Source organism: Pocillopora damicornis, chromosome 14 (genome assembly GCF_964200805.1).
Source record: "Pocillopora damicornis chromosome 14, jaPocDami1.2, whole genome shotgun sequence".
Classification (NCBI taxonomy): Eukaryota; Metazoa; Cnidaria; class Anthozoa; order Scleractinia; family Pocilloporidae; genus Pocillopora; species Pocillopora damicornis.
Window position 1 is genome coordinate 19,425,624 of NC_142683.1, and position 14,986 is coordinate 19,440,609.

Consider the following 14,986-nt stretch of genomic DNA (forward strand, 5'->3'; position numbering starts at 1 on the left):
TTGCTTAAAGCCACGCTCAATTACAAAAGGTAACTGAGTCCTAAAATCTTAGATCGCTTGCTGACGATCGTGTTTCCTTTCGGGAATCCAGAATAAATGTAGCGGTAAACTTTCACAAATTCACCGAATAAAATAAAGAAAGTAACCTGGTTTTATTGGAAATGAGTTCTAAAATCATTCCAAACAGCATCATCTCGTTTATGAGTACACAATGAACGCAAATACTTGGCGTTTTGATCACGACGGGAAAACCAGCGAAATGACGTCCTGAACTTGATGGGGAGAACGGCAACGCTAACACCGGAAGTCGAAATAGAGTCGTGTCCAGATTATCCGCGCGCTTTCCCGTTCTGAAATGACGTTCCCGTCCTCTTGCTAAACCACTCTATTGGAGCAGTTTTGGACAGACGGTCGAAAAACGAAAACGAAAGTAATCACAAGAGCTGATGTTAACAAACTCCAACATCAGCACTAGCCAATGAGAAGTTAAAATTAGTACTGAGAAGCGTAACCAGAGGTTACTACTCATTTTCTTTATACAGTTTTTGTTTTCCATACATTGGGAGAAGGGAAGGCGTTTTATGTTGACCAATCACAGAGCAAAGTAACGCAAATGTAATCGTACCCACATCATAGCTTGCGACACTTCCAGAGCTTGTCAGTTACGAACATGTAATTGTGATCGGGGAAGGTGTTAAGGTGTTTTCTTTCTTTAAATTAATAGTGCTTCAGAATTATACTGGTAAAAAGTAGCCTTTTTCAGGGCTTTCTCAATTTCCTGAAACTTCTGGCAGAATGATTCCGAGAAAGCGGAAGTCGATGGTAAGTTTTTTTGGAAATTTTCTTTTAAAACAAACGACGCAAGGCAGCCGTGTATGCTCTTGACTGGTCTTGATGCTTAGCAAAGGTTCTTTCAAGTCTTTTGAAAGTATTGGATACTTGTTTGTAAGTTTTAAGCTATCCCAGAAATGATATCTGTTTTCTAGTTGATATATCCGAACTTGTGCGTACTTTAAACGAAGAGTTCTCGGCTTGTGCCTACCATAAGTCGCTGGATGTTTTGATCGATAATTCAGAGTGAATGCCGATAGCTAGGCGGATGTTCCTCGAATTCCCCACAAAAGACCTCATTTAAACTTAATGTCAGCAACAACTGATTGTTAAAAAAGTGTCATGTGAATCTAAAACTATTTTGGTTTTAAGGTGAACGAACGTTTTGAGCTTGTGTATTAGTACTTTAGACATCTCCAGTTCGAAATTACCCGTGGAAAGAAGAGGCAAGTTTGGATCGAAGTGCGAAAGCCACATGACATTCGGAATCGCTATAAATTCTTATAAAACAAGTGATGATTTCAGGAATTTTGAGAGAACCTTTCCATGAAAATTAAATTTCTGGCTGCATGGCGTTTAACTTCACTAAGGGTGGCGTTTAAGTTCATTTAGGACCGCGCTCGTCTACAGGTTATTTAGATAAATGTGTTAGAACCTTAATTTATCCAACTCATCAGAGATTCAACCCATCGTTGACATAGCTTTCGTAAACTTGTTACGGGATAGAATCTGTCTTATACTATATTTTTATTGCCTGTTTATCTCTTACTTATATCGGTGTAGAAGACACAGTTGATTTAAAACAATAGGGAACAATTCCCCTATTCGAAATTTTCGTTTATTACGAGCCAAAATTCTTATCACAACAATAATTTGATTGCGATTCTTTCAAGAAGAATCAAGCTCCTAGCGACGAGATTGAATGGCTAGAGGAGAATTCTGGTAAGAATGCTTTCCATCTGAATACCTTGAGACGAATCTCTATTTCAGAAACTCTTGCCAATAGATCAGGAATTCTTTCCTCTAGAACGAGAATTCTATTCATTAGGCAATGAAGTATTATAGTTTTCCTGGAAAGAATGAAAATATTATGAAGGGAATTCATAAGAGAAGAAGCAGAAACCTTGTCGAGAATTCTTATAACCAGACTTTTATTAAGTAAACTTTCACTGCCAGTAACTTTGATTTATACACCTAAAGAGCTGATGTAGACTTTTCAGCCTTGTTACCTTACAGTAGTGGAGAACGGACGTACATAAACGATTCCTTAGGAAGTCAAAAAGCGATGTCATGGCGGCGATAATTTACATTAACATTTCGGTTGAAAATTCGCATCACCAAAATTACTAACGTCAGTAGCGAAAGACTCATCTGAGGGTTTGAGCTGTTCCCAAATAGTCCTTAGGTATACAGTAGACCTTCAAGGACCAATTTTCTTCTTCTTTATGCTTTTTTCATGTCAGGCGGAAAATTCCAATGTTTCAGCCCGCTCAAAATGTGAAAGCGTTAATTAAGAACTGCTGAGAAATATTTGCAAAACAGTGCATAGGAAGAAACTAAGACAACAGTTTTAGTTGTCAATGCTAAAATGTAAGTGATCCAAAAAATATGAGAGGGAAGTGCACAACACAAGGTACTGAATTTGATTCAATTTAAGTGATTGTGAGATTGTCAACGGTCAACCCTGTTTATGTATAATTTGACAAATAAATTAGCTTCATAAAAGTTAATTTTTACCATCTAGTTCCAAATTGCTTAAGTATACTACTTGGTTAATTAATAAACAGGCTTACACTCATCAAATTTTACTGGTATGTTGTATGTGTAGAAGTTTTAGCCATGATTTGCTAAATCGAACTGCACTGATTATGGCATAGTAGGATTCAATGTAATCACAAAGTGACATAAATACCGAATGCTCAGCTTGATTTATGAGGCAAAATAAAATTGTTATGAAGAGTGATTATAACCCTGGAATGCATAGTTTGATTTAACCTATCAGGGTTTTTAGGCCATTTAAATAGGTTTGTTTATACCCAACTTGTCATATCGAGAGATTCAATGTTTGACCATGCTCAACATGGTCAGTTTTAGTTAAAATCTTGGTTGACAATGAACTGTCATGCTTCGATTGAGTAACTTGACTGTAGTTGACCATGGTCTATCACAATCCATCATGGTCCAGTTTGTTTCACTGCCAAGGCCAACCATGTTCAAACCTTTTTTTTTTGCCATTTATAGTTGTTCATGGTAAAACATGTACTGGCAAGCCATATTGGCCACCAGTTATGACCATGGTTGACTAGTGATATCAAGCCTGTAAACAATATCTATTGTTTTACTATATACAATAAAAAGATGGGATGACATAAAATGAGTACCCCTGTTACATTTTAGGAGTGTTCAGATTCCTATCAGGCAGGTAAATGTAGGAACAAGTTCTGAGGTTATGGCTCCCAAAGGAAGCAGTGATTGTGGTGTTTTACAGTGGGCTGGAGCAGGGTCAAGAAACACCTTCCTCTAAAAATTTGGAATATTAAAACATGTCCTTATAGAATATTCAGCTAGATGCAGAGGATTGGCCCTGCATGCATTTTAGTAATAGTTTCGGTTTTCTTTTCTCACAGAGTTTCTTGTTACAACTACAGTCATTTTATTTATTGGAATATAGTCATACAGTTGGCACTGACACCCTCAGCACCCCAGTTAGTTTGTTTAGGTAGAGAGAGAAATTGTGAGAGTCAAATGTCTTGCCAATTAACAATTGGTTCATACATCAGCATGCGTTCATCAACATATGAAGCATGCGGAAAGTTTGGAGAGCATGAAAGATGTGTAAGAGTTGCTTGAGGCATAGCTAAGAGCAACTCCAGCTTCTTGAGTGCTCTCCAAACTTCCCAGTGCTTCATATCTCGATGAACGCACAGCTGATGTATGAACCAATTGTTTTATAACATTTTCAACTGGATGGAAAATTTTTTTTCGTGAGGGATTTGTTTGCTGACGTCAAGAGTGTACACAATAAGAATATGAAGCATGCTCGTGCAATTGAATTTGATTAGACAAATTTACTAGATATGTTATAAAAGAAAGTGCATGACACAATGTGTTTTTGTATCAAAACCACTCTTTCAGCACATTTCCCTCATTTGGCTCACATAGCTGGTTTCTGTTTTTTCCCTTTCACTGGCCAAGCAAAGAAAATCATGGTTTTATTACTTAACTGTATGTGAATATGTAAGTGATCTTCTCAGTAATAAATGCATATATAATGAGCAATGGGGAAAATAAGACCTGAAAGAAATTCAGGCCTGTCTGCAAGTTGAACACATGACCTCTGTGATATCATGCAGTGCCCTGCTAGCTGAGCTAACAAGCCAACAGGGAGTTGGTCATTGTGTTGGTTTGTAATGAAACTGTGAAGTGATGAACAAATGACTGTGAATATGTGAAATCAGATAATTTATGCAAGCTGCGAATTGATAAATGATATAAGAGTGATCTTCATCACTGTTTCAAGATTACTTGCTTATTCATTTATTAGTCTGCAGTTCAAATGTATGATTTTAATATATTCACAGTTACTTAACTGTACATGTTTCATATAAGAAGTGGAATTTCTTTAGAAGATAATTTTTTAATGGTGATTTCCTTTTTTTGCTTACAGGTTCTTGCCTTTATCGTCGCAACCTTGTTGCTTATTGGAATAGGCATGCAGTTGAAAATGGCTGATTTAGTACCAGTATTGAATGGTGCTCTTTTAAGTAAGACCATGAAGAATCTTGTGACCAAATATAAAATGTGAATTAGGACCTAGCATTTAGAAGAAGCTTGTGATACAGTCAACCATGATGCATCATATTTTGATCAACCCCTTTCCCCTATAGTTCAATGAAGGACACTCAGGTACAAATCACAGAGTAAAGAAACATGTGGAGAGAGAAGTTAGGAAACAATCACAGCAAAACTGACATGAATGTTTTTCAAATTTGTGCTACACTAAATTATGATGTAATTAAAAGAATGTGATTTAAAAGAAAGCAACAAAAACTCGAACTTTGGTATCTTGCACCAAAAAAAGATGAAGGAAGGAATAATCTGTTACAGGAAATATGAATTTTTTTCCAAAGCTATCATCATCCTCTGCTCACTGACTCAATATGATTATTGTTGTCATCATTATTAGTAGACTTGACTCCCAGTGATATGAAAGTTAATGATAAATTATAAACCCTTTAACTGGCTTACTGTAGTTTGCAAAACAAATCGAAACAAAATGAAAATCTGTAATTTGTGAAATGGAAATATGCTAATGATTTGTAAAATAATTATAGAACAATAGTATATAAGGCATATATGTATCATTCTTTTGTATGGCAAAGCTGGCAAGTTGCACTATCTAAAATGGTAACTCACATTCAGTAAAGTTAGGAATTTTTATTCCAACCAATGGATAATGCATAAATGATTAAATTCTTGAATGATGTTCATACATGTTTGTTTCCCTGACTGTTTTCATCAATATCATTCTGATGGAATGTTTGCAGCAGAGGAAAATTTACCCCAATCCAGTCTCGGTATATTTTTGTTAGGTTTCAATTTCCCTGGGGCAAAAGACCACACTAACCTTTGTCACTGGTGTCTAGGTTAAAAAACAAAACAAACAAGACTCAAATATCATTCCTGCAGGAGGTTTTAGCATGCAGTTCAGATCATAAACATGGGTGAGACTCAAGAAAATAAGAGAGCTTGAGTCAGTTACATTTTCCTAGCAAACATGATATTTTATCTGGAAACATGCTGCGACACTTTCCATGTGCATTTCTGGTCAGTTAGGTGTTGAGTCATGCATTCAAATTATTCATCAGCAATGTACATTGATTACACCCCATAGATAGTACAGCTACAGTGTCAACTAACATTTCAAATTAATTTTGTGCTCTATGGCCTAAATGACCCATTGAGTTAATCACGAACATGGTGGAGATTTCCCAAAGTTCATGCAGATTTTTTTATTTCTCACTTTTGCTAGTTGTTATTATTATTATCTGGCAGGCTGCAATCCACACTTATGGTGAACTGACCAATTCATTCTTCTGGCTTGCTGGGCTTTTCTACAGGGATTCTTGTTTCACAAATTACAGATTTCTATTTTGCAAATCATCAGTATATTTCCCTTTCACAAATTATAGAATTTCATTTTGTCTTTTTTTGTTTTGCAAATTACTGTAAGCCCTTTAACTCCCAAGATCTCACCACTACATGTAATTCTCATAACTGTCTGCCATACAGTTCTTGTGATGTTAGTTAGGAGAATTTGGTGTTGGATCAACTTATAATCCTTTTACTAATATTTTCCTTCAATTCCCATCACGTGTGCTTGATGTGGTATTGAAATTCTGTTTTGGTCACTTGTGGGAGTTAAAGGGTTAAAGAATGGAGTTGTTAGAAGTATGAGTTATGGTGTGTTCAGAAAAAATAACCAGAAAAAGAGAAAAAATTCTTTTTTATCCATATTTTTGCTTATATTTTAATATAATCACATTCAATTACCATTCAGACAAAGGAAGTGATGCTACCCTCCTAAATAATTCTCACTAATAATCAATCTTTGTTTCACTGACTTATTTTCAGAAACTACAAGTCCACAGCATGGAAATACCTCTGGAAAAAATACCTCATCTATCACTGTAACAAAATGCAAACCTCACAAGTAAGGCTATATGCTGTACATATGTCTACTTGTTTGCTCAGAAAACACAAATGGTTAACATGTATGCACAATAAATTTTTTGTTGTGTGACCTTTCAGATGGGAGATCAGGATCTGCATGCAAACTGCAAAGATACTAACCATCATTACTACATACAGTTACTATTTCCCACACCCCACTGGCTTATTTTCCTCAACACAATCACCATCTAGAAATATTTGTGGTGCTCATGGTTGAACAGTATAGTAGAGATTGAAAATACAAAATTAATATTTACATTTCTATTTTGTTGTTCACTTGTTAAATACAACATGTTGTTGTAAATAGCTAATGACCATAATTTAAAAAGTGCCTAGCCTCGAATAAGCACCCACCCCCCTGCCCGGGAGAAAACTGATGTGCACAAGAAGAGTATTGATTGCTATTTCTTTACAGCCTTACAATCTATAATTTCATTCTCTATCATGGTAAATCTTTACCTTTTCTTGTTATTTAATGTTTTGCTGTGAAATAAACTAGCTTCTTGCGGAAAATGGTGAAAGTTTATTAAGGGCCCAGCCTCAGATAAGCAGCCACTCTCAAGGTCCAAAAATTTAACTAGGGCCCAGGGTGCTTCATACATATGTTAGTAAATTTTCTTAAAGGTCTTGTGATTTCCTTTTTTCTCTTTTATTTCTGAATATACAAAACATAAACAGCCTCAAGTATTGTCATAAATTGAACCCTGAATCCTCAGAATTCTCAAAGAAACTTGGTTCAACTGAAACTTCATAAAAAACTTGAGGTATCTCCACAGTTCAGCTATTCATAAGGAGTTATTACTTTTTTAGGTATCCCAGACCTTCAGAATATATTGTTGGTAATAGTAAAAAATTGTTTTCCAACTTTCTTGTTACATGACTGTTTGTGGAATTGTTCGTTAGGAAATTTTTTTCCTAGCTGGGTTTATTAATTGATTTGAAGGCAGTGGCTTCCAACAAAACCTCACCTGGAAACTAATTTTTTTGTAGGCCTGACAAAAGTGGCCAGGAACAAATTCTTAAATTTTATGGACACCCAGGACAGTTGAAGGAGCCAAAGTGTGACGATACACATCACCCAGAGATCTGTTCATACCAGTTAACCAAGTTAATGGAACATCATGTGTCTTGTGATGTGAAAGTGTGTGGGTCTTCAGAGATTCAAATGGCTTCTGTGAATCCAGAAATGGGAAGAGCTGTTGATGATTGGGAAACATTACCAAAGGAAAAAGTTACTTATAAAGTAAAGGAGGCAGTGAAAACAAACTTGGAAAGAGGATTTCATTTCTTGTTCCTTAGATGTGGAGGTATTTTTCAAGCCTTGAGTTTTCCTCCTATCTTCCAGAAAAATGAAAATGATGAAGATAGAGGAGCTATTAATGTAAATATTATCATGTTGGACTCTATCTCAAGACCACACTTCTATCGAATTATGCCAAAAGCCACAGAAGCTTTGAAGAAGATTAGTGAAGATTCTGCAATCAAGGCCATGTTCCTGGACTTTGAACTTGTTCAAAGCATTGGCCAACAAACTTTTGAAAACTTAAGACCATTCTTTTGTGGTGTTCTGAAAGGTGCGTCAACAAAATTCTTTTCCTTTGTTGTAAACTCGTTCATAATTGTAGAGTGCTTCTAAATGTTTTCAGGCTTATCTTTGGCCACAAGCAAAAAGGACCCAGAAATGGGATCAAATGCATGGTGACCACAAGGTCATTGTTCAGTGAGTGGCAAAAGTAGTTGGCACCCCTCCCCTTAGTATGTGGTTGGCAACTCTCCATTTAAAATAATGAACAAAAATCCTGTATTTCCTGTCCTACAAGTTTCTTGAAAGTCTCCCCTCCCCCTCCAAACAGAGTTGCTTGATGGTTTCCATTTTTTAACATGAATACCAGCCCCAGGTAACATTGAAATGGCGGAGAAGGGGAGATACAGGAGATACATGTAAATAAGTTACAGAAAGAATTCAAAATGTGTTAGAGTGTGCTAAGACTTTAGCCACTCATTGTAGTTACAGTAAAATGAGACTAAAGCAGAATTTCAACATGGGTAACAAAAGACACTAGTTGTTGATCAATCATGAAGCTTGATTGACTAGGAAAGGCAGTTGTCTTGAAAGGGTTCTTTTTTTTTTTCCAGGACCAACTAAGAATCTCTGTCAGGGCCTTCCCCTTTACTCTCAGACTAATTGATCAACTGTTACTCCTGGGCACAAGTCATTTGATTTCAACAGTAATTGCAAATTAATCAGATTCAATTTTGGTAAATCAAAATTCTTGTTAAAGAAGGCACTTGAACAGAAACTTTTATTGATTAGTACTACACATGTTCATTGTATTGTTTCTTGTCTGAAACCTGATTGAAGCTGGTCAGGGATTAATACAAATTGCTTTTATTTAACCTTTTCACTCCTAAGATCTCATAAGTAATTCTCTTCACTATCTGTGATACAGTTCTTGTGATGTTAGTTCAGAGAATTTGGTATTGGATCAACTAACAATCCCTAAATTGACAGATATTTTTCTTCATTCTCATCACTTGATACTGTATTGATATTCTGAAGAGAAATTCTATCTTGGTCACTCATGGGAGTTAAAGGGTTAACACCTCTCATACCACTACTACTCTACTACTACTACTACTACTACTACTACTACTACTACTACTACTAAAAACTTGTATTGTAAACTTATCAGATGATAATGAAGTAAGTGTATCTGGAAAGAATACAAAGGCTCCTTTGGGTGTGGAAGTGCTATATGGAGCCTTCAAAAAGTGGGGCTACCAGACGTTCTTTCAAGAGGACCTTTGTTGGTACGATATATGGGGGAGTGTGTTAACGGATATTGAAAGGAGAGCAATGCCTAAAACAAATTCTGAATTCCGAACGAGGTGAGTTGTTGGTTAAATTATTGTTTTAGTCTCACCAGCCAAGTGGCTCAAGCTGCAGAAGCTGGTTGCTGTGTCCTTATCATGAAGCATAACAGAGTATTGCCTCCTTTTTTGGGCGGACCCCAGTCCATTATAGTTCAGCCCTAGCTGGTTTCCTTCACAGTTTTTTTGTTACATATTTAAATTACATGAAGGAGAAAAACAATATGAGAGTAAAGTATTTTGCCCAAAATCACAAGATTGCCATACCCTGGAAAGGAGATTAGGGCTAACCCAGGGTTAAATTTCAATTTGAATATCTTTTTTTCCTTTGGTCAAAAGCCTTTTTGGGATAACTTCCTCTCTTCTTTTTAGAGCATTAAATCATAAATTTGTAGACAAAAACAATTGTACTGAATTTTCTTTTAAAGCTTTCAGATGTGAAATCAGATCACACACTAACCCTGGGTTATCTTAACTCGGCTTTGAACAACCCAGCCTTGCTGAACTTTCAATCTTGAGTCTAATGAGTAACAAACAAGAACTCCATTATAAGTATACTGGATGTGATAAATTCTGGCCTGCAAAATGATTACAAAAATGTAAAGGAGAACAAAGTCGGTGAAAAATTGTGTATTTACTCTAACTTCACACTTAATTTCGTTAATGTTGCATTGTAATTGATGTGAGATAATAGAGTGTGAACTATTTTAAATCAGGTGGAAAGAATTTCAGGAGAAGAGGGAACAAAAGATGGTGGACCTCCTGGGGATCACGCATTTTTCCTGCACTGTGTTGAACAGAATTGGAAGGACCAATCACTATGACAGTCCTCAGAAAATTTGTCTTAATGGACAGTTTTACAGTTGGTACTTCTTCGACTACATAAGAAAAGTGTATACTGCCTTAGAAAACAACAGAAAAGCCAAACCATTGGTGTCGTACATGCATTTCAACACGGGACATGAGATGACAGGGAAACGAATGATCAACATGGATGCCAGCATGGCAAAGTTTTTCATTGATATGGCCTTGTTCCCAAACACTTTGACTGTGATTTTTTCAGACCATGGCCACAAAATGACTCCATTCAGTTACACTGAAGAGGGAAGGAGAGAGTTATTTGATCCAGTGTTCTTCATGATTGTCCCTGATGGTGTTAAGGAAAAACTGGGACCCGAAAGGATGGGAGCCTTGGTAACAAACCAGAAGCGCATCTTTATGTTGTACGATGTTCACAAAGCACTCATGAGTTTGCACGATACTCAGAAAAAGGACTCTAAGGATTATTCAGTTTCAGGAATATTTTCAGAAATCCCGGCCAATCGCACCTGTGCAGACTTGTACATGCTTCCCTTAACAAGATGCAAATGTGAAGGTTTTGATGAAGCAATTCCTGTAAAGGATAATGCAGACGATACAAAGTGGTTGGCAGAATTTGCTGTGGGATATATTAATGATGCTATTCAAAAGCAATACATGGACGGTAAGATGTGTTGTGTAATTTTTCCTCTGTTTTCTCTGCATTTAATGGGTTGTGGAAGTAAAATGCTGCTGCTGAAACAAATTGTCACTCAAGCTACAATGCATTTTGATCAAATTGAAGGAAATGAAGGGAGATGGGTGAGGTGTGATGAAGCAGGGTGGGGTGAGGGGAAGTAAGATGAAGGAATGGAGAGAGATTAGTGCTGTGGGTTCGGTTGTGTTAGGTTAGTTGTGTTGGTGTGGGGTTTGGTGTCGTTAGACTGGTAGGGTGGGTACGATTAGTTAAGATGAGGGTGGGGAGGCAAGGTTGAGGTTGGTTAGTAAGATGTGATAGGGTTAGACTGGCAGAAGTTTGGTCAAATACAGTGAGGTTAGGTTGGGTGAGGAAAGATTGGATGAGCTAAGATAAGTGGAAGATCAATGTAGTAACCGGACGAGAGCCGTGGCTAGATTGAATGAGATGAAGTTATTTGAGTAAAAAGTAAGTGAGGTGAGAGCGGTTGAAGTGAGCTGAGGGAAATTGTAGTGAGTTGAAATGCCTGATTCAAGAAAAAAATGCAATTTGGTTTGATTTTCATTTATTTTTCACTCTCGTCAGGAAGTGGTGACTCAAAGTATGGCTATGGAAACTGCCAGCGCTTAGTTGGAAAATCATTTGAAAAGGTCGTCAAACGATTTCGAGGAGAATACATCTTGACCACGATGGATATTCACGTGTTCCCTCCAGCCGGATTCACAGAGGATGAAGTTTATCGAGTCTCTGTCAAACAGTATGCCAAACCAAAGCAAGGAGTATCTTTCCTTAGTTCTATCCGGCAAACGATGTACAACAAGTTTGCCTCATGTGCAGATAAGTCCGTGGATATCAAGCTCTGTGCATGCGCCATAGAGCAAAACGCTGATGACACCAAGAAAGAATTGTTGTTTGACAATGGAGTTCCACGCAAAATGTTTGGTTCGGACACAATTGCGAAAGACTTGGATTCAAACTGTCTGTTATTCTTGCGACGGAATTTTGGGACGTTTTCATTTGGGTTAGAAGTTGCAAATGTTTGCACAAGTCGAACTTATAAATTTGAACTAACAGGCTCTATGGATCAAAGGATATTCTCTAGGACTTTGCCTATCAAGCGAGAGTTACTCCCAAGGTCATTTTATTTTTTGACCTCGGTGTACAAATACCTCTCAAAAGTAAACGAGCCGTTAGGATTGAAGGCAAGTGTGAAGGTTAAGAAGGATGGATCAAACACTTTCAACAACTTAGGGATCTTTAGTGTGTCATGACAGATACAATGGTGTTGTGAAGTTCGTGGTTTATTCGGAGTGATGTATTAATTTATTTTGGATTTGTAAAGAGAAGGCCTACTCTGGCACCTTAAGCAGCCTTAAGTCGCCTCAAGTTCTTACTCCTGATGAATACCCAAACGCTTAAAAAAATTTGTAAAAGAGTATCCAGAAAGTTGATAAGGCAGAAGAAGATGAGGTGTTGAGGGTTTTACAGTTATGAACGTCTCTTTGTGTTGACTGAATCTAAGGACGGATAATGAGAAACTGAGAAGGATTTGGGGATGAACAAGCTGTGAAGCAATGTATTTAATACATCTGAGTGAAAGAATAAAATTTTAATGTTGATATTCTCTTGCTTTCTCCCAAGTAGAAACCAAAGGCGAATTTCTGTGTTCAAAGGCGCACAATCCACTCGTAGATTGTACTTAATACATGTGAAATCTTACTGAAAGAGGACAATTGTAATGTTAATATTCTCTTGCCTTCTCCCAAGCAGAAACCACCACAAAAGGCTTCCGACATTGCCGTTGGAGAATTCCTGCGTTCACAGGCGCACAATCCACTCGGTTGAATAGTTATTTGCAGAATTTGCCAACAGACAATGTGAAGCAATGCACTTAATAGATGTGTTATTAGAGTGAAATAATACAAGTGTAATGTTAATATTCTCTCGCTTTGTCCCAAGCAGAAACAACCAGACAGGGCTCCCGAAATTGCCTTTGGCGAATTCCTGCGTTCAAACAGCATTTTCTTAGAATTGGTATGTGGATTCATCTTCATACTAGTCACTTTGTGTGTCTTGACAGAGAATAACTTATTTACCGTATGTAAACTCGCAGAAAGAAATAATTACAATCATCAAACAAGTACGGCTCTGCAGTTCTAGATGTTTTGAACTATATGGAACGGTAAGACATGACTGGTCTGTACTAGGACAGATTATTGTCAGCGTTTGAAAACTGAACTTTATTTGGAGCAAGGCTGATCGAAACAACTCCCAACTTGTTCCAACCGGGCTGCAAAAATGAAGCATGCTTAGATTTCGCTTTTAAAGAACCAAAACTTTATGTATGAGAAGACACACTGACTTTGAAATAGTTCTGTTGAATTAAGTGCCCTCAAGAGCCACTCTCGCTTTGAGCGGTCTTCTCAACTTCCGGCCCCGTCGGAAACAAGGTTAATTAAATTTTTTGCCCACGAAAAGGAGTTAGGACGCATGTTTCAAAAATAGTTTAGTTGTTCTCCAATTCTCTCTTTTTTTGCGTCGCCATAAGCCAAGAATGATTTTTGGCTGGACAACCCGTGTGGACAGCAATCGAAAGAGTATATTTCACAGATTTTGTCCAGCGCGCAGCGACTGCAATAATATGGCTCGCGGAATTCTATCTTGCTACAAGTTACAAGATGTATTCAGTTATTTCATTGACAAAATATGGAAACTTCACCTGAAATATTTTTCATACCAGCGTAATCAGAGAAGACCCTTCTCTTCGACCTTAATTTGCATATAAAAATTCACCAATTTGCACGATAGAATTCTCAAATTGAAAGCGTTAATCGGGCTAAAAAAGCATATCAGTGCATAGCTTATGCACCAATGAGGTTATCAATTGCCTCAAACCCGCGGGTATACCTCTAACTTTTATTCACCAACATCTAAAAAGCAACGCAAAACCACGAATTTGCTTAATTGCGCTCGTATCAAAGTCTTTCACCTAATTCTGAAAATTGACCAAGGTCACCTTTTGACCGATCAAACTTCGTTTGTTTATCTTCTACGCTGAGGATTTTAGGTTTTCGCAACAACTGAATGGAAAATAGATCCCGAGATGTCTTAATTAAAACGTTACGTAAACGTGATCGGTCGTCACTCTTGCGCGCTTGCGTGACTAACAAAGTAAACAAAGTCGATAATTTTCGTTGAAATATCAGGTCATGAACTACGCACAATGCAGTAGTTAGATAACGGCGTAATATGTTACTAACACAGTCTATAGACTGTACGATTTTACGCCACTACCTAAGTCGGTGTATATACTGTCAGATTTTAAGCCGTTAACTAACGGCGTAAAACCTCGCAGTATGAATATATACCAACTGGAAGAATTAACGCCGTTAGTTACTGGCGTAAAATCTTACATATATACACAACCGACTGGAAGAAATCACGCCGTTAGTTACAGGCGTAAAATCTTACATTTATACCTTACCGACTGAATAACATTACGTCGTTGATTACTGGCGTAAAATCTTACAGTACGTTAATAGCGGGAGTGTTTCTTCTTTCTCCTGTTATGTTTTAGCGAGGTAACTTTAGTAAGTGGCGCGACAAATTTTCAGTCAAGCTTGAAAAGTGTTAGCTATTGGGTATGGACGGCTTTTATGGGGGATCTGGATGAGGGGGTACAAATGTCAGTTGTCAGTTAAAATGTCGGCCATTTATCAGTTCTCAGTTAGATTTTAGGCCATTTGTTAGTTGTCAGTTAAATGAATGTGGATAATTAACTCGGCGAGTTACTTATTACTTTCCGACCCTATTTTTGGCTTAAAAGGCAAATATAACGTAAACTCGAAAATTGAGTCGAAAATAAGATCTCCTTTTTCTCAATTTTGGAATGAAATAATTCCAAGATCTTCCAAGTGAGTTTCAGTCTTTGTTTAAAGGGTGTTTAAATAAGTAACAACTCTTCTGCACTTAAACTTCTGTTTGCCCGTGCGCAACATTGAAACATTCCTTTTCAAACACTTGGCCTATCAAAATGTTGGAAAGAAGATCGTCCGA

The 14,986-nt window shown here is 37.2% G+C and overlaps 1 protein-coding gene across 2 annotated transcripts; it reads left to right on the forward strand.

The window, feature by feature from the left end:
• Positions 1 to 482: 482 nt before the first annotated feature.
• LOC113679119 (uncharacterized) lies at positions 483 to 12,556 on the forward strand. Of its 2 annotated transcripts, XM_027196069.2 has the most exons (7): positions 483 to 822; positions 4,499 to 4,595; positions 6,466 to 6,544; positions 7,555 to 8,138; positions 9,258 to 9,453; positions 10,152 to 10,918; positions 11,516 to 12,556. In XM_027196069.2, the coding sequence occupies exons 1-7, from the start codon at positions 796 to 798 to the stop codon at positions 12,199 to 12,201; spliced, it is 2,436 nt and encodes an 811-aa protein (XP_027051870.2). In that variant the 5' UTR covers positions 483 to 795; the 3' UTR covers positions 12,202 to 12,556. The 2 variants fall into 2 exon arrangements, with proteins under 2 accessions (XP_027051870.2, XP_089050944.1); XM_089194818.1 differs by lacking the exon at positions 4,499 to 4,595 and having other exon boundaries at positions 686 to 822.
• The last annotated feature ends 2,430 nt before the right edge of the window (positions 12,557 to 14,986 follow it).

Coding starts and splice junctions, on each gene's coding strand:
- LOC113679119 (XM_027196069.2), top strand. CDS start 796: ATGATTCCGAGAAAGCGGAAGTCGATG. Junction 4,596..6,465: donor ATTGAATGGTGCTCTTTTAA/GTAAGACCATGA, acceptor ACTTATTTTCAG/AAACTACAAGTCCACAGCAT. Junction 8,139..9,257: donor CTTTTGTGGTGTTCTGAAAG/GTGCGTCAACAA, acceptor TAAACTTATCAG/ATGATAATGAAGTAAGTGTA.